The sequence below is a fragment of the Dipodomys spectabilis genome, unplaced genomic scaffold, assembly GCF_019054845.1.
Source record: "Dipodomys spectabilis isolate Male_0828 unplaced genomic scaffold, ASM1905484v1 ptg000063l, whole genome shotgun sequence".
NCBI lineage: Eukaryota > Metazoa > Chordata > Mammalia > Rodentia > Heteromyidae > Dipodomys > Dipodomys spectabilis.
The window spans coordinates 791,531-819,447 of NW_024870740.1; the positions used below are offsets into that span (position 1 = coordinate 791,531).

General features: G+C 36.1%; 1 protein-coding gene across 2 annotated transcripts; it reads left to right on the forward strand.

Moving 5' to 3' along the window:
• On the forward strand, positions 1-27,917 carry Pi15 (peptidase inhibitor 15). Of its 2 annotated transcripts, none has more exons than XM_042680700.1 (6): positions 1-142; positions 708-1,021; positions 20,965-21,083; positions 22,146-22,278; positions 22,388-22,503; positions 27,734-27,917. In XM_042680700.1, the coding sequence occupies exons 2-6, from the start codon at positions 749-751 to the stop codon at positions 27,867-27,869; spliced, it is 777 nt and encodes a 258-aa protein (XP_042536634.1). In that variant the 5' UTR covers positions 1-142; positions 708-748; the 3' UTR covers positions 27,870-27,917. The 2 variants fall into 2 exon arrangements, with proteins under 2 accessions (XP_042536634.1, XP_042536635.1); XM_042680701.1 differs by lacking the exon at positions 27,734-27,917 and adding an exon at positions 23,637-23,744 and having other exon boundaries at positions 92-142.

Here is a 27,917-nt window from a genome sequence, read left to right on the forward strand (position 1 = left end):
AGCAGCATTCAAACCTTGCAGGCTTTTGCTCTCTGAGAACTTGTAATAAGACACACTCCTCTTACAAGAGTTCATGCTACAACATAACAAAGAACTTTAAACTTTTGGAAGAACAGTATATTCATTTTGGCTTTGTGCAGAGGTAAGCTATTTGGCTCAACAAGTTTATATTGCATGCATTGAACTTAAAGTAGCTCATTTTTTTTTTTTAGAAAGGAGACTGTATTACTAAACTGTTTTTGTATGAGATCTATCATTTGTGTACATGAATATCTAGGAGACATGATCAGTCCATTCTCTGTTGTTGCTTATTATGCATTTTCACTTTCAGGGTAGACTTGAATTCCTAAAGATTTCCCACTGAAAACAAATGTGCAGCAATGCATTTAGTATGTTAACTGTCAGTGGCAAGTAATTTAGATTCATTTTAGGGTTAGTAGTCATACTATTTATTTTTCCTTTGGTTCTAGAAAGTTCTTCTGAAGTGTCTGCCTGGGAACACAGCAAAAGGAATAGAGATTTTACAATAGGTTCTGCTAGAGGTTTTACTATGGGAGTCAATGCTGTTTTTTTGTTTTTGTTTTTTGTTTGTTTATTTTTTAAGAAAGCCAAATCAAAGAGTGCTCCCAAATGCTAGCTATGAATTTATATCTTCTAGTCTCATTTCTTGTCTCAAAGAACCTAATTTCTACCTTTTTTCTTTAAAGTAAAGTAAATTTGGTGGCATCTGGTTTTGCACCCCTCAAAAATGATAGCAATCTCTGCTGTCAGCCGTGCTCTCCTGTTGTCCCTGCTCTGTGAAGCAAGTGCAGTCGTCTTACTCAACTCCACTGACTCATCTCCGCCAACCAATAATTTCACTGATACTGAAGCCGCTCTGAGCGCACCACTAGACTCTGCGGATATCCCCAAAGCCAGGCGGAAGCGCTACATTTCGCAGAACGACATGATCGCCATTCTTGATTATCATAATCAAGTTCGGGGTAAAGTGTTTCCACCAGCAGCAAACATGGAATATATGGTAAGAAGCATTCTTCTTCTTGTTGTTGAGTCCTGAATGAGGAAACTTTGATTTGTATGTTAAAAGGACCACAGATGTTTGTGTGGCAAGAAACATGGGGTTTGTATGTGTTAAGTGAGCTACATAGTGTCCATGGGAGAAGTAAAGTGTGTATTTGTGTGTGTGAGAGAGAGACAGAGACAGAGAGAGACAGAGACAGAGGTGGAGGGATAGAGAGAGGAGATGGGTGAGAGAGAGGTGTGAGTGATAGGTTTAGGAGAGAGAAAAAGAGAGACAGAGACAGATGGGGAGGGAGAGACAGAGAGGGAGAGGGGTGGACAGTGTGTAGGAAAGGGAGAAAAAGGAAGATCAACATGGATTTTTCTTCAGTGAGTTCTACAAGTACAGTTGAACACCTTATATATAATGACATAGATAAAGAACAGAATATGTTACCTGACCACATTTGGAATATCTACTTTTTTTTATAGAAGAAACTCAGAACCTTTCTGTTTTCTGAATCCAATAGTCTTATTTATCAGCTAACACATGTTTTGAAAATATTTCTTGAAAAGATAGGTTTCATGTGGATGATTTACTCCTGGGTAGGTGTGTCTTCCCTTTCTTGAGCAAACCTCTTATGGTATTTGTATTCTAAGAGAACGACATGCTGAGTCTTTCTTCTTGTGATTTAATGTTTTGTCCTGCAGATAAGTATGGCAAGGCTGGAGTGTTTGCATTACGTTCCAACTAGCCATGGACACATTCTTTGCTCTATCTTAAAAATAGCCTATGTTTAAACCATTTCCCTTGGAAAGTAAAATCTTAAGTTTGTATTAAAGGAAAGGAGTTTTGTGAAAGTTTATTTTGGGTTTTGAATTGATTGGGGTTATGAGTTAAAGTCCTGTACTTTACAAGAACACATTCTGCAGCTGGTAGAAGGCAATGAAGACCACTAACATGGAATTTCCTAATTGTGGTGGGGGAAGGTGGTACCACACATAATTTCAATCATGCTGTAGATCCATCTGTTTTATATAAATAAACCTTTTGAACTTGACCAATTGTTGATGCCAGTGTCAGAGAAAAAGAAACAGACTTGCCAAATAATCTAAAGGAGTCACCATTCATAGAAGTCCAATTTAGATTCTGAAAACACATTTTGCACAGAATTATTAAGGAAAAAGATTCACTCTGACCTTCTAGGTGAAGAGTAATATGATCTTCTGATTAAGAGTAGTAGTTTTGGTGTGTTAATGTTTGGGCTCAAATCATAGTCCTGGAATATAAACTGGGCAAATTCTTTTTTAATATGTTTTATTGTAAAAATACTGTGCAGAGGGGTTATAGTTATATGAGTAAGGTAATGAGTGCATTTCTTATTGAGCATTGTTAGCTCCTCCTTTGTTTTTCCCCTACCATCCCTTCTCTCCCCACCACCCCAACTCCTCCCCCACACCTTGAAGTTTTCAACAGTGTCTTGTACATCACATTGTTACAATGGGTCAACTTGTATCCTTATTTAAGCATTTTATTATTTCTCTTCCCGTCCCCAAATTATAAAAATGTATATATAAGATGCAGGGCACCGGAATCAAATACAGTGAAAACAGGGGTTATACCGTGGGGGGAAGAACATACAAAAGAAACAAAAAAAAAATCACATAATACATTATAAATACATTAAAAACAATAGCAAGAAAGAAAAATCCACTTGTGTCCTTATCTTGGGGTTCATTTCGCTTAATATTATCTTATATGGTCATATGTACATAGCTTTTGCCCTTTTCTATTTGTTCTAGACATATTCTAGTTATTGTATATAAGGGAAACCATGGGACCTATTTCTTTGGGCCTGGCTTACTTCACTTAATATAATTTTTTCCAAGTCTTTCCACTTCCTAACACATGGGGCAATATCATTCTGTCTGATGGAAGCATAGAATTCCAATGTGTGTGTTTGTGTGTGTGTGTGTGTGTGTGTATAACATTTTCTTTTTTTCAATAAGTTTTTTATTGTGAAAATACTGTACAGAGGGATTACAATCACATGAGCAAGGTAATGAGTACATTTCTTATCAAGCATTGTTGCCTCCTCCTTTGTTTTTCCCCTACCATCCCTTCCCTCCCATCTCCACAACTCCATTCCTTACCCCCCACCCCCGCCTAAATTACAAAGTTTGTTTTTTGACATAGTGTCTTGTACATTTCATTGTTGCAATGGGTCAACCTGTTTCCCTATTTAAACAATTTGTTTTTTCCCTTCCACTGCCCAAATTATACCAACATCAAATACAGTGAAGACAGGGGTTATACCATGGGGGAGGAACATACAAACAACAAAAAAAAAATCACGTGGTACCTCATAAGTACGTTAGAAACAATAGCAAGCAAGAAAAAAACCACTTGTGTCCTTATCTTGGGGTTCATTTTGCTTAACATCATCTTATCTGACCTTTACTGCTTGTCTCAGATGTATACTAGTTATTGCAAATAAGGGAAACTATGGGACTTATTTCTTTGGGTCTGGCTTACTTCACTTAATATGATTTTTTCCAAGTCTTTCCATTTCCTAACAAATGGGGCAATGTCATTCTTTCTGATGGAAGCATAGAATTCCATTGTGTATATATACCACATTTTCTTGATCTATTCATCTATTGAGGGGCATCTGGGTTGGTTCCATATCGTAGCTATAGAGAATAATGCTGCAATAAACATAGTTGTGCTGGTAGCTTTAGTACAGCCTTGTTTGTGATCGTTTAGGTAAATGCTAAACTGGGCAAATTCTTTTACCATTTCCAAGAAAAGGATAATTGTAGTATCTCCCACATTGGATTGCTGTGAACAATGTGTAAGTTGAGGAGTAATTATGCCAGACCTACAGATAAATTGATGTTGAATAAATGTTAGCTTTTAATGGGTTTCTTTAAGCTTTCTGTGGAAGATGCCCAATGAAAACACATTCAAGGTCTAAAAATAGAACAATTAACCATTCAGAGAGGTATCTCTAGGAAACAATGAAGATATGTAAGGAAAAGAGGAACAAGTACTTCTTAAAATTGCTACAGATTGGTCTGGGAAGGTGGCTCAGTGGTAGAGCGCTTGCCTTGCACGCATGAGGCCCCGGGTTTGATTCCTCAGCACCACATAAGCAAAAAGAAAAAATCCAGAAGTGGCGCTGTGGCTCAAATGGTAGAGTGCTAGCCTTGAGCTGAAGAGCTGAGGGATAGCGCCCAGGCCCAGAGTTCAGGCCCCACTACCATACCCCCCCAAAAAAAAATTACTACAGATTATGATGAAACTTGCGTTGGCTTGAGTTCAGAAAGGCAAAGTACTTGGCTTGCATGATTAGGGAACTTCCTGTCATAGATCACAGTGTTAAGCTCCCTAAGGTAAGGACCAAGACCTCTGGGCCAACTTTGAAGGCAAGTTTACTCTACTCCTATTAATTATAATATTATGGCTATGCTGTCCACTTACAGTCTTGCATGCATTTACTTGGTGTATCTAAGATCCATTTGGAATTATAGGAGACATAGAAACCTAAGAATATATAATGCAGTTCACTATTGAATGACATTGAGGGTAGAGGGGTCACAGGTGAGGGCAGTACAGTAGAAACAGGTTGAATAGATACATTGATCTAGTTGTATTTCCTCCAACTTATCAACAACTAATCCATTTCATATGCACTTACTTAGTTGCTTCTCTGCTAAGGCCTTGACTAATTGTTTCCATAGATGATCTCATTTGGTAGTTCACATACTCTTTATGAGGTTGAGATTGTTATCCTCCTTGTACAAATGAAATCTCTTAAGCTGGGTGCTGGTAGCTCATGCCTATAATCCTAGCTACTCAAGAGGCTGAGATTTTAGTATCTTTGTTCAAATCCAGACTAGGCAGGAAACTTGGTGAGACTCTTGTCTCCAATAAACTACTCAAAAAAAACCCAGAAGTGGAGCTGTGGCTCAAGTGGTAGAATGCTTGCCTTGAGCAGAAGAAGTTCAGGGACAGCACCCAGGCCCAGAGTTCAAGCCTAAGAACTGGCAAAAAAAAAAAAAGAAAGAAAGAAAAGAAAAAAGAAAAAGAAATCTCTTAGACTCAGAGAAGTTAATGACCAAGCAAGGTGGTATGATAATGAATGGCATTCCTGGGATTAGAATTTCAGTCTGGACTTCCAAAGGTCCAGGCTCATGCTTGGAAACATCATTTTCATTGGATAGATCTAAAAATGCCCACTGGAGATGTGAGACTTCGTTTTTTTTCTTAAAATGCCAGGAGAAGGACTAGAGAGGCATGGCTCAAGTACAGAGTCCCTGAATAGCAAGCGTGAAGCCATGAGTTCAAACCCCCTGACTTCCAAAACACAATAACCGCAAAAAGAATCAAAATACATAGGGGAAATTCTATAAATATATTCTATTTGTCAATCCCTTGTTATTATTCTCTTAGCTATCAGAACCCTTACATATGGCTTATTTTTAGAGTAACTAGAAACCATAGCATTATAGATATTTATACATTTTCCTTCATTCAGTGAAAGCAACGAGAATAGTAAGTTCTATCCAGCAAAATATAGGCTCTCAGATATCCCTGTAAATGCTAAGCATAAGTCCACTTTTCTTTATTTTTTTATTTCTTTAATATTTGTTGAGTATTTTCTATATATTGTTACTATCTTACATATTGGGTATGCATTCATGAATAAGAGAGACAGATATTCTTGTCCCATGGGTGGGAACAGACAATAAACCACATAAATAAATTACATAGTATGCTCAAAGATGAAAGGTTATGAAAAAAATAGAGTTTGGTGAGGCTTCAGTACATAGTAGGGCTTCAGGAAAAACTCAGTGAGACTGGCCTGTAGAAAATTAAAGGAATAAGCCACACTAATAGATGAGAGAAAGGCAGATGAAAGAGCAAAGATCCAGAGGTGGGAGAAAATTGATTAGTTCCATTAGAAAAATCCATTCACGGTAGTGACTTTTTGTTTATTTATTGATAGAAATGCTTCATCTGATCCCTGAAAAACACTAAGTAGGAAGTATAATATGATAGATAGTTTGGAGGTCAGGACAGCACTGTAAGTGACCTTAACTCTTGGCTAAGTGAAAAGTACACATCTAAATAGGACACTGTGACCTTCTTTTCAACTTCTTTTTAACATTGGTGGGGATTGCAAGCAATTGGAAAGCTAGTTCTTTCTATCTCTAACCAGTACCAAGTACATCACAAACTTACTATGACTACATCACAAATGTTTGTGCCCTGAGTCACCAACTTTGCATGCAAATGATCCTCTGCAGTGGGAGGGCTGACCCTGGAGAGAACCTCAGAGCTTAGTGGAACACAATCTTCCTCTTAGTTTTTTCTAAATGCACCAGCCTGATTTGTAATCTCTCTCATCTCCACCTCTATAAGCTTTTCCCTGTGCCAGTTTCTCCCCCTTGACAGTCTCCAGCTTCAAGTTTTTTAGGATGCTGGATTCTTTAGTGACATTTCTTATACCCATAATTACACAGGATTTCTCTTTTGAACTGTTGTGGTCTTCAATGTCTGCCATCATGTCTTCATCACTATCAAATATGATTTGTGCATTTCTTGCTCAGTTCCCAATTCTAAACTTTCAGGGTGCTAAATGGATGGTTATTCATCTTTTCCATCTCTATTTTCTTGAGCAATTCCTTGTGTATAGGTAGTGATCAGCCATTATTTATTGTCCTTAGTTGAAAATGAATTGTTATATGAATTGTTGTAGGTATGTAAATAGCATTAATTTTGATATTATCATAAATATTTTAGTAGTTCATCACAATATTTCATCCTTATCACCTGAAATAAAGCAATTTTTATGAATTCTAAAAAAGATCTAACAATCAGTTTAATCTTCCTTAAGTACTTGGTTATGTTATAGAGTGTGCAGTTGATTTAAAAAAATGGTAAAAATCTCTTTAACACCAGAATTTGGAACTCATGGTTTTATAGTGTTTTCTTTGGAAAAATTGCCCATGATTCTAATTGAAAACATTCTGGGTGAAATATTTCTAAAAGTTACTTTTCACTCAAATAATAGTATAGGTATGATTTTACTTTTTCCTTTTTATTGGTATATATTAATTATATAAAGAGACTTCATTGTGATATTTCCATATGTGCATTTGATGTACTCCCATCAAATTCTCACTGTTTAGATATAACTTTAAATATTCAAGTCATACTTCTTTACCCTTGGCTTCTGTTCTACAATTACCTTATTGACTAATTTCCAGAGTTCTTTGGCTACCAGCTGTTTTTCATTCTTCTGAAGGGTAGCTTAAGCCATGGCTCTAAACCACAAACCACACTAGTTTCTTAGAATAAGAATTATCCTCCAAAGAATGAATTTGCAAGACCCACACGGAGTAAAATTTGTAGGATGTCCTCTAATTCAAATCAATTGACTAAATTAATTTTAAAAACATTCTGAGGTCTTTCCATGAAAGGAAGAGACACAAAGCTAGAAATTGCTGTCCTTAAAATATCAACAATGAAGTAAAAACAAAGCAAATGGGGAAGTTACTGAGCATATAATTTAGTAGAATGCACTGCCGAATAAGATTGATGTTAAAGAGAGTAGTACAGACAAATACCATGGCCCAGTATTTATCTCCAGCTGGAAAGCCATGAAAGGTTCAGAGAAGAAGGAGGAGGAGGAGGAGGAGGAGGAGGGGGAGGAGGAGGGGGAGGGGGAGGGGGAGGGGGAGGAGGGGGAGGGGGAGGGGGAGGAGGAGGGGGGGAGGAGGAGGGGGGGAGGAGGAGGGGAGGAGGAGGAGGAGGAGGAGGAGGAGATGATGAAGGAGAAGGAGCATTTGATAGGTGCAGAGTACGGGAGCTGGCTAGCTGGCTGGTACAGTAGCAAAACTGCAGGAACAAAATCACCAGCATGGAACATCCCTAATATTTAAGCTATAGAGTTGAGGAGTCTCAGAAAAGATTAAGGATTAAATATGAAAAAGCAACTAGGGAGAAGATGCAGTTTGAAAATAAGCTTAGGAAGGCCATCTTAGGAAGATGACCTGAGAATTGATTTTGTCCAAGTCACCAGAGAGGTGATAGCAAGTAATAGGAGGTTTTAGGCAAATGTGAACAGAAGAGAAACAGCAGAGCTTTACTTAAATACAACAACAAGAAGAATTCACTGGGTTATGGTGCAGAAGTTAGTAATCTTCACAGAATTATTAAAAGGTTAGGCAGTCAGGTGATAGATAACATTTCCATAAATGTGAATCTGAAAAAAAAAACACACAAACAATATGTAGCACAATATCAAGAAGCCCAAACCACTTGTATTAAAAATGTGACTCATTTTATTTGGCAATACAGATATTGTTTGCAAAGCTCAGGAACAAAATTTCCTATGCTTTCTTTTTTAAAAATGATCCTTAAGTAGTTGTACAAAGGAAATTCACAGTTCAACGAATCAATTCCTATGCTTCTCTGAAAAACAGAAAAATTCTAGTTATGAATTCAATAACAGATAGTAAAGCAGGCTGAAATGCATGGAGAACAGATTAACAAAGCTTCAGAAAGAACCAATAAACTGTTAACCTAGAATTATCATTCACCACTTGGGAATAAAATGCCAAAAATGCCCAAAACTGCCTAATTCATTTATTTGGATCCCATGTGGAATATCATGTGGATAATTGATTTATTTCCCCCCTTTTCTTAAGAAGTGGACTAAACATTTTTCATGTCTATCAATGTCTTTTTAAAAAATAAAGCCATATTTTGTCCCTGATGGCATATTTCCTCTCATCTGAGGAGGCTAACTCAATTTTCTAGTTAGAAACCGAGGAAATTTGATGTGTCTAGCCTAAATCTCTTCAATGAATGCTTTTATGACCACTAGAAGGCCTCCTGATGATCACTGCCAGAAATCAGTGAACTGAGAAAGATTGCTGACAGAGAGGCATTTCTCTAGCACATTTCGAGCTCTGCATTCCTGTTCCCCTAAATGTTGAACCTTTTAAGTGTCTTGGCTTCTAATGAAGACAGGGAACATTTTGCAGGAGTTTTCTTCCAAGGTACATGCTGATCTGTATTATTTGTATACCAATAAAAAACATACACACCTTGAAGGTGGCTTCCTTACATACAGCTCTCTACAGAGCCAGCTGAGAGCAAGAACATTTACTTTGTCTCCACTTTTATGATATGTTGTAAGAAGTACAAATAGAAACATATGAACAAAATATATTTCAGAACATCACCTCTAGGTGACAGGCAAAAACCCTCAAAAAACTGGCAGCCACACACACAGCCACAGAGAGTGACCTTGCTTCCTAGAATTTAGGATTTGTCTTAGTGGCAAATAATATTTGACCACAATGAACAGGAAGATTATTTGTTTCTTGTAATTATAGAACTCAGCATCATATTTGTCCTATAGAAAAAAGTTGGTAAATATTTGAAATTAATAGCTTTCTGGTGACAATGTGGGGCGACAGAGATCTGGTGGGTAAGAGTCAGTCAGTCCTATGTCCCTTGTTCCTCAATTTTAATTAATTTTCTTGGTATTATGCTGAAGCACTAGTATTCACGGTACTATGGTAGGAAGTACTGTTAACAGACAAGAAAGTGGCAGGGTAGTATGTTAGCACTAAGTCACTACATATTCAGGATGCTTTGAAATCACAAGATGAGGGAGATCTATGATTCCACAAAAAAGTACTATGGAGGTTCCTCAAAAGACTCCACATAGAGCTCCCCTATGACCCAGCAATCCCACTTTTGAGCATTTACCCAAGTGATCACAAACAAGACCATATTAAAGCTACCAGCACAACTATGTTTATTGCAGCATTATTTACCATAGCTAAGATATGGAACCAACCCAGATGCCCCTCAATAGATGAATGGATCAAGAAAATGTGGTATATATACACAATGAAATTCTATGCTTCCATCAGAAAGAATGACATTTGTTAGGTAGTGGAAAGACTTGGAAAAAATTATATTAAGTGAAGTAAGCCAGGCCCAAAAAAACATAGGTCCCATGGTTTCCCTTATTTGCAATAACTAGTATATGTCTGAATCAAGCAGAAAAGGTTGGTGTTAGGTGAAATGAACCCCAAGATAAATATTCAAATGTTATTGCTTTCATGCAATTGTTTCTAACATATTTATAAGATGATTTCTTTGTTGCTTTGTATGTCCCTCCCCTATAGTATAACCCCTGCTTTCACTGTATTTGATGTTGGTATAATTTGTGGAGGAGAAGGGAAAAAACAAATCCTTTAAATCAGGATACAGGTGGACCCATTGCATTCATTGTACAATGAAATGTACAAATTGTTATGTCGAAAAACGAACTTTACAACTTTGGCTGAGAGGGGGGTGGGGGGTGGGGTTGTGGGAGATGGGAAGGGATGGGAAGGGGAAACAAAGGAGGAGGCAACAATGCTTGATAAGAAATGTACTCATTATCTTGCCCATGTAATTGTAACCCCTCTGTAAGATATTTTTACAATTAAAAAAAACCTATGCAACCCCCCCAAAAGTGCTATGAATATTAACTACAAAATATAAACAAATGCTATAAAAGAGAGAATTAAGAAAAAAGGATCTGCCGGGCACTGGTGGCTCACACTTGTAATCCTAGCTCTTAGGAGGCTGAGATCTAAGGATCATGGTGCAAAGCTAGCTAGGTCAGGAAAGTCCACAAGACTCTTATCTCCAATTAATGAAAGTTGTGCTGTGGCTCAGAGTGCTAGCCTTGAGTGCAAGAGCTCAGGGATAGTGCCTAGGCTCTGAGTTCAAGCCCCATGACTGACGAAAAAGAATGGAAGGAAGGAAGGAAGGAAGGAAGGAAGGAAGGAAGGAAGGAAGGAAGGAAGGAAGGAAGGAAGGAAGGAAAAGAAAGAAAAGAAGGAAAGAGAAAGAAAGAAAGAAAGAAAGAAAGGAAGGAAGGAAGGAAGAAAGAAAGAAAGGAAGGAAGAAAAGAACAGAACAGAGGAACTATGTAGTCAAAATAGAAGAATATTCTGCTGGGTGCCTGTAATCCTAGCTACTCAGCAGGCTGAGATCTGAAGATCATGGTTCAAAGCCATCCTGGGCATGAGACTCTTATCTCCAATTAACCACCAGAAAACTGGAAGTGGCTCTGTGGCTCAAGTGGTAGAACACTATCCTTGAGCTGAAGAGCTCAGGGGCAGTGCCCAGGCCCAGAGTTCAAGCCCCATGACTGACAAAAAAAAAAAGGAAAGAAGCATATTCTAAAGGCATGGGTAGATTTCTATATGGCTTAGTTTAGTGGCTGAAAGAAAAAAGTGAGAGACTGGAGGTATGATTCAAATGAAAGAGTGCCAGCCATAAACAAAAATGCTGAGGAAAAGCATGAGGACCTGAGTCCTAGTACAGAAAAAAAAATAAGGATATTTGACAGTGGGGGGGAGGGACACCAAGAAACTTGAGTTTGTTGTACGTCACAGGAAACTATGAGCTGGGAAGTTATCCAGTTCTGGTTCCCAGTTAGTCAGGTGGGAAGTTCCATAACCACATTTGCACTTTTCAGGAAGGCATACTGGCCATGGAGGTGGGGGACACATTGGAGGGAAGCAGATAGATAAAGAAAACTGAAGTTGAAAACAATAGAGAGGCAAATGCAGTGAGCTGGAGCTGTGAAAGATCTGATGTTCAAGTCAGTAGCTGTAAGCAACTCATGTGATGGGAAAGAATGAGGATTGATATGACCAGCAGACAAGGGCGATGTCTCTGTCATTGAGGAGGACAATTGTTTTCTTCAGAGTCAGAGAACACAAAATAAAGAGCAGGTTTCAGGAAGCCATTAAGTGGCTGCAGGTTTATCCTCAAGGAAACATGTCTATGAAGATTGAAAAAGGCAGCCAGCATGTGGGAGGGTGCATTCTTCCACTGCAGAGAATTTGGGATGTGAACATGCTTTGTTAGTCAAAATGGAACACTTTAAAAGAGAGGTAGGGTAGTGTCGTGGAGACAGCATGGATGGGTGAGCTTATGTCTGGGAATCTATTCAAGAATTTTTGTAAGAATATGCCACACTCCGTCTTTTTTTAAAAAGCAAATACTGAGAGGTAAACCATTCTTAATCCAAATCTGCTTCAAGAGCCTATGTCTTCTTGACACATTCAGAGTAAAGCTTTGGGAAAAAAGAATCAGATAAATGGAAATTTAGAAATTGATGATTCTGGCTAGTCTGGTGTGAATTTAATACATCTGAAAACTATTTAATGGGCATAATGGCCATTCAATAGCTATGACCTGGACAGGCTTGGTCGTTTGTGAAAATTTCCAAACAGTGGCATGGGAGGCAGGACAGGGAAGATTAAAAACAAGAACAACCAACTAATAGTTTAAACTGCTTATTAGAAATGTTTGGGAAAGAATACATGCGAATCTGAGGTTTGGAAGGATAAAATTTGAATGCTTCCGGACCATGTCATCCATAGCATCTGAATTCAGGGACCAAACACTTTTTTGACGCAAATATGGAAAAATGTCCAACAAGTTGTGTCTGTTTTCAGAATAAATTTTTCATGAAATATCTTAAAATTTCATACCAGGTACTTAAAAGCAAAGCAGTCCAAAATGTTGCTTGAGGACACAATAGTTGGTTCTGCTTAAAAGTGCCTCAAAATTCATACTTGATGACTTAATCAAATAGGAACAATTTACCAAACTTGTTTCTCTGCATTCCTGGTAGATCACATTTTCAGCAGAGGGTAGGTGGGTGGAAAGGCATTTGAGTTCTTCCGACAAGTGGGCACCGTGCGAAGCGCGGTTTGCACAGAGATCCCAGGGAAGGCAAGCAATCAGGAAGTCTGCTTTAAGAATATTGTAGTGGAGAGATGATGGGAAAGATATTGACCACACATAGTTAACCATCTCTTGCAACCATTCCTTGTTAATCTATAGCTGGTTAGTGTTATATTTCCTCGGATAAGAAGACCATCACTGGACTCTATCAGCAATGACTTTAAAACTTAATGATAAAAAACCTATGCTAAAGAATGATTTAAAATGTGAAATTAATGTCTTTATATATATATATATATATATATATATGTATATATATATTTGGTGGAGGGCTGGTACTGGGTTTAAACTCAGGGTCTCCTGGTCTCACTGGGCTTTTTCTATTTAAGGATGATACTCTTCTGCTTGAGCCACACCTGTACTCCCAGACTTTTGCCAGTTAATTGAATATAAGAATCTCATAATTTTCTGCCTGGGCTGGCTTCAAGCCTTATTCCTTGGATCTCAACCTCCTGAGTGGCTAGGATTACAGGCATTAACCACCAATGCTCAGCTTGGGAAGTTTTTGTTTGTTTGTTTTTACTATTTTTACAAAATTTTGTTACTGTTTTTGTTGTTTTAGGGTTTACTTGGTTTTACTCAATCCTACTGCCTAGGAATTAAAGATTAATGCTTGGTAATATAATCAAAAGTGCACTTCATGCTGGTTCTCATTTCAGGAGATTTTCCAGTTCATGGATATCAGTACTATTCTTGAACCTCAACAATAATAATAGGGCCATTCTTGCTCTGATGAGAGAGCAGGGTGCTAAATACTCTCCAGTCTCTGTTTCGTCTAATGCTTACCACAATCTTGAGAGATGGGGACAAGTTTTATCATTTAAAGATAGGAAACTTGAAGCTTGAAGAGCATAACTTCTCCAGGATCATAGAGCATGTTAGTCAAAATGATAAGGATGTACTTCTTCCCAACAGTGAGCCTGCGATTTAAATGATAGTACAATACAGTGAAACACGTGCTCATTTCTCTAGTTCTTTAGCTCATTAAATAATTTCCACACATGCATTTCATTTGAAGACAGCACTGAATAGTAAGAAAGAAGTTCTTCACATGAAATCAAATCTTTTTACAGTATTGTATCTATTCTTGGGAACTATATAGACCACTTTATGATTGTGCTTCAAATCTATGAGTGTTTACAAAGAGGGAAGAAAAAATAACATATGTTATCCCTGACCCTTAATCCTCAGTCACCAAATTTTCTCAGCTACCATTTCTCTTAAATATTAAGTTGCTACAAGCAACTCCCATCTGATTTCTATCAACAAACACAGGCTACCAGAAAAAGCTGCACCAAGATATTTGAATTCTAAAAAGCTTACCTAAGATAAGAATTTGTGTCATTAAGGAAATGGAAAAGCAAGTTATCATCCCTCTTCACACTTGTATTCATGAACAAGGCCACTTAGAGCTACTTGGGAGCTGAAATCATGTGTCTCTGGGCAAGAGATGTCCTTCTTTAATTGTCCTGCCTGGCTGAGTTCCACCTTGAGTATGCTCCAATGAGAGCATAGTGTTGGAAATGACCTGGCCCAACCCACACAGAGCGGAGATGACAGATTACTCTCCATTATGCTAAAGCTAACTGACTGAGCAGACTCAGTGGGAAAATTCTCCTGCTAACCCTATTCCACACATGTTATATCTGTTATCCCAGTCACTAAGGTGGTAAGTTTGCTAGACCACTATCTCAACCAATAGCTGGATGCAATGTTTAGCACTGGTCATCTCAGATATATAGGAGTCTGAGATTAGAAAGATCAAAGTTGTAGGCTAGCCTGGATTAAAAAAAGAGCTCAGAAGACCCCATCTCAAAAGAAAAAGTTGGACTCAGTAGAGTGTACCTATCATCTAAGCCATATGGGAAACATAAAAGACTGTGGTCTAAAAAGCAACACCTTGTATCAAAAATAATCAGGGCAAAATGGGTTGTAGGCATGGCCCAACTGGAAAAGTCACTGTCTCAGAACAAAGCACTGAGCTTATACTTCAGTACCACCACATACATGCACAAGAAAATAAATTTAAGTGTCATATTCATATTTTAAGTTTTTTTATGTCTTTGAGTATGATTACCATGCACACAATGAGTTATTCGGCATCCACTAATTTTCAAGGGTAATATTCCTGTCAATTTTTTGTTTCAATTTATGAATCATTTTATAAAGATAATAGATTTTGACAAGCATATTTAGTGGCTATAATATACAAATTAAAGTTAAATTTAAGCTGTATTTATAGATTTATTTGATTTTTCTCTTTTAATGTCTTATTTAGTAATTTCTTCATATATGATGACCCTCAAGTTAACCTAAATTTCACATACTATTCTTGGGAATTGCATAGACTACTTTGTGGTCATGCTTCAAGTCTATGACTGTCTACAAAGGGAAGAAAAATAACATATGCTATCATTGACCCTTGATCCTCAGTCACCAAATTTTAAAAATGTAACAGATTTATTTTTTAACATTTTCATCTTAAAATCACATTTTATGATGAAAATGTAAAATGACTTGTCATTGTAACAGTCCATTTTCTCTTAATCACTACAGAAAATCATTACATATTCACTACTAAAAAAGCAAGTATGAACAATTATTTACTCCAAATAATCCATCCCTTTTCTATTAGAGGTTATCATTTTGAACATTCCTATACTTAATTCTTATCATTGAAATTAAAAGCTATCTACTTAAGGAGAAAAACAAAACATAGCATATCAAACAACTCTAGATACAGAGCACCAAGTAATGTTTGAGGTTATTTTCTAATTTGGTTGTATTTTTTATTGACCCAGATACTGGCTGGATAGATTATTCCAGATGTGTTTCATGATCCTGGTTGCCTCTATTTTATGGAGCCAAGAACTTTAGGACAGTTGATCTTATCAACTGGGTTGGATTTATATCATTACTTGATTCCTTTATTGAGCAAAATATAGTATATTCATAAACCACTTTGTTGAATGACATCTCCTTTGTACAACTAAAGATAATGATAATGTAAAAAAAGAACAGATCACGGAAAGAAGTCAGCAACCTTCCATCACAGAACATTCCTTGATTTGGTTTTATGTTTCTTCAAATCAAGCTTGAAATGTCTGTGATGTGACATGTCTTGATGAGAATTCTGTATTTTTAAAATATTTATCTTATCTCTAACTGTTACAATTCTTCTAGAAATTTAAATAACATCAACTTGAATTCCGGGTTTAGCACAACTTCTTGTGATTTATAATCAAGGCACCGTGCCCAGCTCAAGATAGCTGTCTTTATTAATACTACATATGAATATTTTAGCCCAAAGTGAACTCAATCCATTTATGAACTGACAAACTGAATGGCTCTTAATACCAAAAATTAAAATAAAACTCTTTTGAGCAACAGGGAGACCTACAATCCTGTGCATATTCTACTACTTTGTAGGACATTTTTACTTTATGAATTACTTAGTTTAATTAGAATATCTAGCTCCTAGTTGGGCCTGTAAATGGCTTTTTATATTCATGAATAATAGTCTTAATTTTTACCTCATCTATAGGAAACAAGATTTGAAATATTTAAAAGCAAAATATTTATGAAAGTGCCTTTTCTACTTACAAAGCTGGGAAATAAAAAGACAGAATTTTGAATAAAAGCAAAGTAGTTATCAACTATTCAGTATAGCTAACAGAAGAAAATAGTATCATATGTGTTTACTAGGCATTCGAAGAAAAATGCATGCTTGTGACCTTGTTTTCTCCATTGGGATGTATTGTTTATTTTCTCCCTTTGTTTTTCTCTATTATAGGGTATAATATTAAAATAATTTAAAATTAAATGTTCAAAAACAGATTGGGAGAGAGTGAGGGAAAGGTATGCTTTATCTGACTTATATAATTGTAACCCCTCTATCCATCACCTTTATAATAACAATAAAATATCGTGAAAAAACAGATTCTCAAAGTTATCAGTTACATTGCTAACAAGAATTCAGAAAGCTGGGTACCATTGGCTTATACCTGTATTTCAGCTGCTGGGAGAATGAGATTATGAGAATCATGGTTCAAAATCAGTCTGCACATCCAGGCAAGACTCCTTCTCAACCAATAGCTGGGTGTGGTAGATTGTGCCTGTAATCTCATCTGTGATGGGAAACATGGAAGTGGAGGTATGGCTCAAGTGGTAGAACTCCAGTATTGAGCAGAAAAAGATAAGGTAAAGAACCAGGTCCAGAAGTATTTCAGGACAGCAAGAGCCCATTTGAAAAAGAACTAATGTAAATAATCATCCGGAGGCATGACTTAACAGCAGGATGTCTGTGTAACAATAAAAGGCTTGCAGAGTACCTTCTCTCCTGCCCCAAGACAGACTGACAAAAAGAAAAATAAATTTATGGACTAAATCCAATGCTTAGGCAATTTACAATTCCATTCATTGAACTTCTATAAGTTGTTAAGTTCTTTGACATTAATACCCTACAATCTTCATGTCAAAATAGAGCTTCTGTATAAGGAAAGAATAGATTGTGTGTGAGAAAGAATGCTCTATATAGACTAGAAAGAAATCTTTTGTTAAAATCTCTTATAGTTGTAAAAGTTGACCGTTACTTTCATCGCTCTAAGACCTCATCATATAGGTAAGTTTAAGTATACTGGAGACAAAAGACGCAAATTAGGTTCCCATCTTTTCATGTGAATTGTAACTTATGGAGGAAAAGCAAATGCATAATTCAAGTTTACCAGAAGCTATGTCACAACCTCCAAATTTCAGCATTCCCTATTCCAAGCAGACTTCCCTTTTAGAAGGTGAATGTGAGACATGCTTGAGAACAGAGGCAAGAAAGAACACAAAACCTGATCCATCTGTAGCAAGAACATGACAGTTAATTGTATGCAACATGGAGGGCAAGTCTATCTGGAAATTGACCCATGTCTCTCAGGCCTTCCAGAACCTTCTTTGAAAGGACATGGGGACTTCTCTCCGATAAATTATCTTTTTGCTTGTAAAATATTTAATAGAAACCCAAATATGTGGTCCTCAGTAATGTCAAATACATTTCCCTCATATCAGATCATCTTACAATATTTAACAGAGGCTATTCACATATTAGCCATATATGGTTTTTTAAAAATAATTTCAGGAATGAAATTTTTGTTTATTTCTTTGATATAATATTTAGATTTTACATATATGAATGAGCATACAATTGGAACCTTATAAAGTACTTTTAAAATTGTTAAATGTGTTGTGCTTTTAGATTTTTCTTCTACCTGTATATATTTACAGTATATGTTACAAACTCAAGAACCTCTCAGGAAATAAAATTTGTTGATGCTAGTCCATCTGAAATTCCTTTGTGAATTAACCATTGTGTTTTGTATTTTGGAGAACTGAAATCTGTATTTTTAAAATCCACATTTTATTAATTTTGATGGACAGGATAAATACTACAGCTATACAAAATGTTAATTTCAGGCTGAGGATACTAAAATTTAACATGAATATAATGAATATAATGAGTGAGCATATGTACTCCTGCCTCAATTTTTTGAAGATCATTATTTTTCATTAGAAAAATACCTTGTAAAGAATTAGCACATCTCTTTAGAGGGTATCTGTCTTGGCTTTTTGGCTGAGATTGCCTTTTGCAAAGCTCATTCATTTTTATTTACATTTCTTTTATTTCAAATTCCCTAGTTGTTTCCTTTCACTTAAATATAGTGTTATATTCAATAAATCTAGGTAAACTTTGTCCTTTGGGGGAAATCAAGTCTTTTCAGTGACAGAGTCAAGCAATCCCATGAGTTTGCTTAAGTTTGTAATTTCCACGAACATATGCCTATTTTCTAATTATACACAGCCTGATGAAGAGGAAAGGCCTAAGTTCTCAAATGGAAGTCTCTGAATTTGTGAAAGTATGAAACTGTCCCTTCTTCCTCATATAAGGTCTTATTTTATAAGAAACATTGGAAAGTAACCCCTGTGTAGTCACAATCTGAACACAAAAGTTTCAGGTAGAATAATATATAACCATTACAAATAATTTATGAAATAATGCTATAACATTGAACCATAATATTCAATTAAAAATCCTTTTTAACAGACAAATACATCCCTAATTATTCCTACTTGGGAAAAAAACTTTGGAAGAGCACTTCTCTGTTCAAGAATAATATACATTATATGTATATAATATATAAATATATATGAAAAATATGTATTTTTGTACTTTGCTAGAATATAGATTACTATTTCAGAGTTGAATTATTATTTTCAGGTTCACAAATGCTTGTTTCCCTGTGTAGATGTTGAAATGAGCATGTCAATCATATTGTTACTCAATATGAGTGTATATTAAATCAAGATTTATCCTACAATTTTTTCTCAATTATTATGAATATTTCTTCAAATTTTCAATTAATGAAATTTGTCATACATGAATGGTATCTCTGTTAACTTTTCTTTAAGAAAAGCAAATTACTCTTTTTCTTAATTTAATTAAATTATATTATACTATATTTTGTAACACCTATGTAGCATTGTGAAGTTATTTTTAGCTCATTTTCAATTCAGACCAATTAAACTTGTAAATTCTCCATTTATTACTACTAAAGATTCAATTAAGATGAAATATTAAAACTCTGGGATTTATTATACTGAGTATATCATCTACCCTTTGAAATGTGTGATATAATAGTTAATTTTCATAAATCAATGTTAACAAATTTGATCACGTTTGTATAATATGTCTTCATAGCATAGTTCCTTTTGTGAAGATAATCTCTAAGGAAATCAAATGATTTTGCTGGATTCAAATATCAGTGATTGGGCTGGGAAGGTGGCTCAGTGGTAGAGCACTTGCCTTGCATGCATGAGGCCCTGGGTTTGATTCCTCAGCACCACATAAGCTAAAAGAAAAAAGCTAGAAGTGGCGCTGTGGCTCAAGTGGTAGAGCGCTGGCCTTGAGCTGAAGAGTTGAGGGACAGCGCCCAGGCCCAGAGTTCAGCCCCACGACTGGACTCCAAATATATATATATATATATATATATATAATCAGTGATTAGTTTCCCAGTTATAATCGTGTATGACATTCTTGTTAACCTATCCCTGAGGTCTGGATTTTGGACCTACATGATACTGTAAAGAAATTGTTGCTTATCCCACTTTTGGGCATTTACCCAAATGTTCACAAACAAGACCACACTAAAGCTACCGGCATGACTATGTTTATTGCAGCATTATTTACTATAGCTAAGATATGGAACCAATCTAGATGCTCCTCAGTAGATGAATGGATCAAGAAAATGTGTATATATACACAAGGGAATTCTATGCCTCCATCAGAAACAATAACATTGCCCCATTTGTTAGGGAAATGGAAAGGCTTGGAAAAAATTATATTAAGTGAAGTAAGCCAGGCCCAAAGAAACATAGGTCCATGGTTTCCCTTATTTGCAATAACTAGTATATGTCTGAGTCAAGCAGAAAAGGTCAGATAAGTTGATGTTAGAGAAATGAACCCTAACATATGTATTCAAATGTTTTTTTTCTTTCATGCGATTGTTTATAACATATTTATAAGATGATTTCTTTGTTGCTTTGTATGTCCCTCTCCCATGGTATAACCCTTGCTTTCACTGTATTTGATGTCAGTCTAATTTGTGGAGGGGAAGGGGAAAACAAATCATTTAAATAGGGATACAGGTGGACCCATTGCAACAATGAGATGTACAAGTCGTTATGTTGAAATGAACTTTACAACTTTGGTGGGGGGTGGAGTGGGGGGAGGTCAGAGGATTGGGTGGGGGGGCAGGGGAGGATGGGAAGGAATGAGAAAGGGAAACAAAGGAGGAGGCTACAATGCTTGGTAAGAAATGTACTCATTATCTTGCCCATGTAATTGTAACCCTTCTACTCAGTATTCTCACAATAAAATTATAGAAATTGTTGCTTAACTGCATGAACTGCATTATAAAACTTTGGGTAACACTACTTGGAATTGGCTTTGTTTTAGTTAAAATAGACAATACTGTAAATTGGAAGAAATCTAGGAAATAGTAACGCCATTTCCTCCTTTTCACTCATTGTTTCCTATAGCAAATCCACAAAAGCTGAAGATTTTTTCCCCCTCCCTACAGGTCTGGGATGAAAATCTTGCAAAATCTGCTGAAGCTTGGGCTGCTACTTGCATTTGGGACCACGGACCCTCTTACTTGCTGAGATTTTTGGGCCAAAATCTGTCTGTTCGAACTGGAAGGTACAGAGAAGTTTCACTGATGCAATTTCTGTACATGACCTTATTAATTAGGAACTTGAATGAAGAACTACACCAACTTTGAGTAATATCAGAAAGAATTTACTGAGTAATCACTGTGTATCAGGCATGGATGCTTGGCCTATGAACTTCTTGATATCTTTAAGAATTATATATTTGGTTAAAGGAGAACAGTTTCCCCTTTCACCATTGGAGCACACTTCCCAAGGCTGTATTTGTCATAGCCCTCAAAGAATCAAAGAAAGGATGAGACTATATCCTGTCTCCTCTCTGAGGATAAAGTTGCATGACTTTGTAAAAGCCACTGTGTGTGTGTGTGTGTGTGTGTGTGTGTGTGTGTGTGTGTGTGTGTGTGTGCGCGCGCGCGCACAAGCGCGCGCGTGCGCATGTGGATGTGTGTATATACTTTCCCATGGTTGTTATACCTGAATATATAAATTAGCAAATAGATAAAACTGAAAACATTTGCATTTACATATTGTTTTCATGGTGACACATTTATATAATAATAAATCAAAAATATACATAAGTATGTAGATATATATATATATAGCTGTGTGTAAAGCTATTATTAATAGGATAAGTTTTTCTACTACTGAGGAATGTCATTATCTAACATTCATTGACTTATCTCATACATATAAGAGAGGAAAATCAGTGGTCCCATCAGTAAATTATGAGTTTCAGTTATTATTCAGGTTCAGATTTAAGAGATAAAGAGATGCATTACTTCATGTGTCTAATTCCAGACTATTTATGAAATCGTGGTGAAGGAAAAGTTTGACGTGAATTAAATAAGACTTTGGTGATTCCTGAAATATTTACATTTCTCCTCAAAATAATAGACAAATGTAATATAGACAAATATAGACAAATGTAATATCATTGATCATTTTCATGTTTTTCCCTACTTGGAGAAATATAAAATTCTACTAGGTGGTAGTAGTGATAAGTGATGATACTTAAGTTATAATGTAACATGAGCCCACTTTATATACTATGCTCTAAGGTCTTCTACTCTATGTGTTCTCTTTTGATATCTAGATACCGCTCCATCCTTCAGTTGGTAAAGCCATGGTATGACGAAGTGAAAGATTATGCCTTTCCCTACCCTCAGGATTGCAACCCCAGGTGTCCCATGAGATGTTTTGGTCCTATGTGTACACATTATACACAGGTTATTTCAATTAATTTGCTAATTTTTGACTTGTCCTTACAAAATACTTTTATTTGGGTGAACATTCATTTTCTTAACAATATAAGAAAGTATTGGTTTATTTTCACAGATGGTTTGGGCCACTTCTAATCGGATAGGATGTGCAATCCATACTTGCCAAAACATGAATGTCTGGGGATCAGTATGGAGACGTGCAGTATACTTGGTGTGCAACTATGCTCCAAAGTAAGTATCAAGCTTGATGCTCCTTCCCAGATCCTGGAGTGTTGTTAAATCTCTCTGGCTTGATAGGCATATTAGACAGTTAAGCAAGTTAGCTACTGTAGCCTCTAATCTTGAATCTCACCGTGCTTCCTACATTCTCTAGAGAATGATAAAGTGAAAAGTTTCACCAGGGCAGGGATTCTGGGTTAAAAATGGGAGCAAAATATTTTGAGACTCTGGAGCTTAATAAATTCTCCTTACCATATTTCTTCTATCATGGTTATTGTAAATATTGTACTTCTCAGACTTTTAAGAACTATATAACAGGTATCAGAAAATAATCTCCTAGGAAATTTATCTGATATATCAATACCAGAATGTTGGGAATATTCTGATTTATCAGCAATAGAGTGTCCACTCAACATTTTTACTAGGAAAGCAAAATTTTTCCATCTCTTCTTTTTTGATTAAAAAATATTCAGTGAGACCCATATTGACTCCATGAAATGTATCCTAAAACTTTATCAAAGATTATAGAATATGCTCATATTTAGGATCATTTTATAATATAAAGATCAACACACACTTGCCAATATTTGACAAAATGTCTTCTTGATAATAATAACGTTTTAGATGAGAAAATGCTCTAATATTTATACAGAGTTCTGTTCCATTTGGAATAAATACTAAAATTTGCAAAGGATTTATGATACTCCTCATGTCTTCCAAAGTAACTCCTAGACAAAGATTTTCTCCACCTATTCCAGTGGGGGTGAGAGAGGATGAGGGAGGGTAACAATGTGTTATGATCAACTGCATTACTCATTGATAGGGTTGTGTGCCAGGGCAGTAATTTATAACGTTAGAAAAACAATGATTTTCCCTATGGTCCTCTCTTCATCATTATTAGGTGGAAAATAGGATCTCTGCACTATTTTTAAAGCACTTAAAAAAGATGTTTGCATTTGTTTTATAGTTTTAGCTCCACACTTTTTATTAAGCCTTTATCAATTCTCCCTGATATAAATCTGGCAGATAGTAACCAAGTGGTCAAAGAGATGTTTTGCTTCAAGTTTTGCATTTTAGTTTTCCATTTGGGGCCCAAGAATTCGAATTCTGTAAAGTCACTGATGTGGTATGTTATTTCTTTATAGGTCCAAGAAATTAAAATATTGCATTAACAGAATAATTTCAGTTTTAATAAAAGTGTTTTCTGGACTCTAGATGATGAAGAGTATTTAAATCTTGACTGACAGGAAAATAGAACTTTTCCAGTGTCAATATAGAATTATCTCTAGTTTGCTTTTCAGTGTGAGAAAAAGGAGAGGGAGAAAGGGAAAAGAAAGTGAGAGAAAAAATGTAGTTAGATGGAACAGAACAAGAAATAATAGAATGAGTAATATAGGAATTACTTGTTTTACTATTAAATACCATTACCCCATATTCAATAATTGTGATTTATATCAATGTTCATAATCTCGAATTTGGATATAATAAAATTCTACTTCTAAATTTTGTTGACAAAAATATCTGCTATGAAATTTCTAAAATAGAAACTCAATAAAATTTAGATAGCATAGCCTGGGTTCATATACTTTCATAGCTTTAAGTAACTACACAGAGGGAAATAAAATTATTAACACAGACAGGAAAAGAGAGGGATGAAATTGTGAAACACAGTCATAATAAAATGGCATTGGCTATTTCTAGAGAAGCATAAGATATTATCAAAATTTTGCTGACATTTTCTTATCGCCAAGGCGGGATATGTCATAAAATTAAGTGAAGATGAACAATCATAGAACTCCATTGCACTTAGTAATATGAAAAGTTAATCAGCAAGTCTCATTTAATAGGCCAATGTCCATGAATATAAAAATATCTGAATATTTTTTGTTTTTGCTAAATATTGTCATATTCTATAGATATGCTTTATAATCACTTCTGAGTCTTACTTAGTTTTAAGGAAAATGATAACTTGCTTCATAGTTTACTCTCTTTCTTTGTTTTCAAAATCTGATTTATTTATTTTTAAAAATTTATTGTAAAGGTAATTAGCAGGAGGGGTCATGTCCCATAAGTAAGATAATGGGTACATTTCTTTTTAAACACTGTTACCCTTCCCTCATTTTCTCCTGCTTACCCTCCCCACTCTCCTCCCCCCAAGTTGTAAAGTTCATTTCCAACATAATGTCTAGTGAATATCTTTGTTGTATTAGTTCATCCTTTGTCCTGCTGTTTCTGAGATTTACTTTCCCTTTCATGGATCAGATAAGATTATATACAAGCTTATATACAAAGCTTGTATACAACTAAAACAGAAAGAAAAAATAAAATAACTGTATACGGGACATAATAAGTACCTCTTGTTTCCAATTCTTGGAGTTCATTTGATATGCTTCATTTTATATGGTTCTATGCACTTAGCAATTGGGCTATTGTGATCCCCTGCTAAGAATATCATAGACATATTCTAGTTATTGCAAATGAGAGAAACAATGAAGTCTATATTAAGTATCTTTGGGCCTGGTTTGCTTCACTTACTGTAATTTTTCCCAGGTCTTCCCATTTTCTTACAAATGGCGCAGTGTCATTCTTTCTGATGGAAGCATAGAACTCCATTGTGTATATATACCACATCTTCTTGATCCATTCGTCTACTGAGGGGCATTTGGGTTGGTTCCATAGCTATGGTAAATAATGCTGCAATGAACCTACTTGTGGTGGTAGCTTCAGATGGCCTTGTTTGTGGTCATTTGGGTAAATGCCTAGCAGTGGGATTGCTGGGTCATAGGGGAGCTCTATATTAGTTTTGTGAGGAACTTCCATACTGCTTTCCAGAGTGTTTGAACAAATTTACACTCCCACCAACAATGTAGTAGTGTTCTGTTTTGGCCACATTCCCTCTAGCATCTGTTACTAGATTTCTTGATAATGGCCATTCTAACTGGAGTAAGGTAGAATCTGTTGATTCTGGCCCTTTTTTTTTTAGACATCATCTTATATGGTCATATGTGCATGGCTTTTGACCTTTTCTACTTGCCCTACACATGTACTAGTTATTGCAAATAAGGGAAACCATGGGACTTACGTTTCTTTGGGCCTGGCTTACTTCACTTAATATAATTTTTCCAAAGCTTTCCATTTCCTGACAAATGGGGTGATGTCATTCTTTCTAATGGAAGCATAGAATTCATATTATATATATATATATATATATATATATATATATATATCTCACATTTTCTTGATCCATTCATCTACTGAGGGGCATCTGGGTTGGTTCCATATCTTAGCTATGGTGAATAATGCTGCAATAAACATAGTGGTGCTGGTAACTTTAGTATGGCCTTGTTTGTGATTGTTTGGGTAGATGCCCAAAAGTGGGATTGCTGGGTCATAGGGGAGGTTTATGTGCAGTCTTTTGAGGCACTTCCATACTGCTTTCCAAGGTGGTTGAACAACTTTATACTCGCATCAACAATGCAGTAGAGTTCCCTTTTAGCCACATCCCCTCCAGCATCTGTTGTTATTAGAGTTCTTGATTGTAGCCATTCTAACTGGGGTGAGGTGGAATCTCAATGTTGTTTTGATTTGCATTTCTTTTATGGCTAGAGAGGTTGAGCATTTCTTCATGTGTCTGTTAACCATTCAATAAATGATGCTGGCAAAATTGGTTAATCACCTGTAGAAAACTAAAGCTAAATCCTTATATATCACCCTGCACCAGAATCAACTCCAAATGGATCGAAGACCTCGAAGTCAAAGCAGACACTCTGAAAACATTACAGGACGGAATAGGAGAAACCCTAGGTCTCCTTCTCACAGGCCAAATTTTTTTTTTTTTGGTCGGTTGTGGGGCTTGAACTCTGGGCCTGGGTGCTGTCCCTCAGCTTTTGAGCTCGAGGCTAGCACTGTACTGCTTGAGCCACAGCACCACTTACAGCTTTTTCTGCTTATGTGGTTTTGAGGAATTGAACCCAGGGCCTCATGCATGCAAGGCAAGCACTCTACCACTGAGCCACCTTCACAGCCCCCGAAATTTTCTTAATAGAGACCCAGAAACACAACAAATCAAAGAAAGGTTGGACAAATGGGATTGCATGAAGCTGCAGAGCTCCTGCATGGCAAATGACATAGCTAGCAAGATCAATAGAAAGCCCACAGATTGGGAGAAGATCTTCACTAGCCATAAAACGGACAAGGGTCTCATATCTAAAGCATACCTGGAACTCAAAAAATTAAATCCCCCAACAACAAATCCTCAGAAACAACAAGAACAATAACTGCCTGACAAATAAGTGGACTAACGACTTAAAGAGAAACTTCTCTGAAGAGGAAATAAGATTCTGGCCTTTTATCTTAAATTTTCCTCACCTTGCTTTCCCAAATCTTGTTTCTTTGTATTTTAATTACTAGTAATCATGCTACTGAAATGTATTTATTACTATCTCCTTCTGAATTAAGAAATCCCAATGACACTCAGATATTGCAGCCTTTTTGAAGTATCCTAAATGGTGTATGTGGCTCACTATTATAATTATGACAATCAGTACAGTGACAGAACAAAATACTAGCAAAACAAAGTAGTTTAATTGAAAGCATTCAGTGTTATTAAAGCTACCAAAATTTAGTAGACATGAATTTATATGTGGAAAAGGTTTGGAATCATTATTTGAGCCATTATTCTCTTATAATAAGAATAATTTTCCCTGGATCCTTGTTTTTATAAAGGCTGGAATCTAAAATATTTTACAACATTGGAAACACATTTTATGAACATTTATAGCCTATTTATTGGGTATAAGATGTCTTCTTAGTTATTTCTCAGTTTCCAGCCTTCCAGCAAATGCTTAATATTTCTTGACCATCCTTAGAGAGCATTAGAATGATTTTCGTAGGAGTAAATTTAAGTGGCTTGACTTTGTGCTCTAGGCTGTGAGAGACAGGACAGATGTGAATAGAATAAACCTAATGTTCCAGTACTTAGATAACATCATACTTGGTGTGACCTCAATGAGTATCTATGAATTATTTAGATATTATTAACATACTGAAAGAGGTAGTATTTGATAATTTAAAAAAATAGAATAAGTTAATGCGGGAATAAAAACTGTATGTCACTTTCAGTGTGTTTTAAATTTCTTAAAACAATTGTCATGTCAACACATGGACACATTCACTTGAGGACAATCTAATATTTCTAAATGGGTGAGGGGCACTAATGCCAGTTTCCTCTTTTCTCTCCTAGAGGCAATTGGATTGGAGAAGCACCATATAAAGTGGGAGTGCCATGTTCATCTTGTCCACCCAGCTATGGGGGAACCTGTACTGACAATATGTGCTTTCCGGGAGTAACGACAAACTACCTGTACTGGTTTAAATAAGCTTATCCTTTTCTCCAGAAACCTACCATGTTGCTGAGAATCATAGGC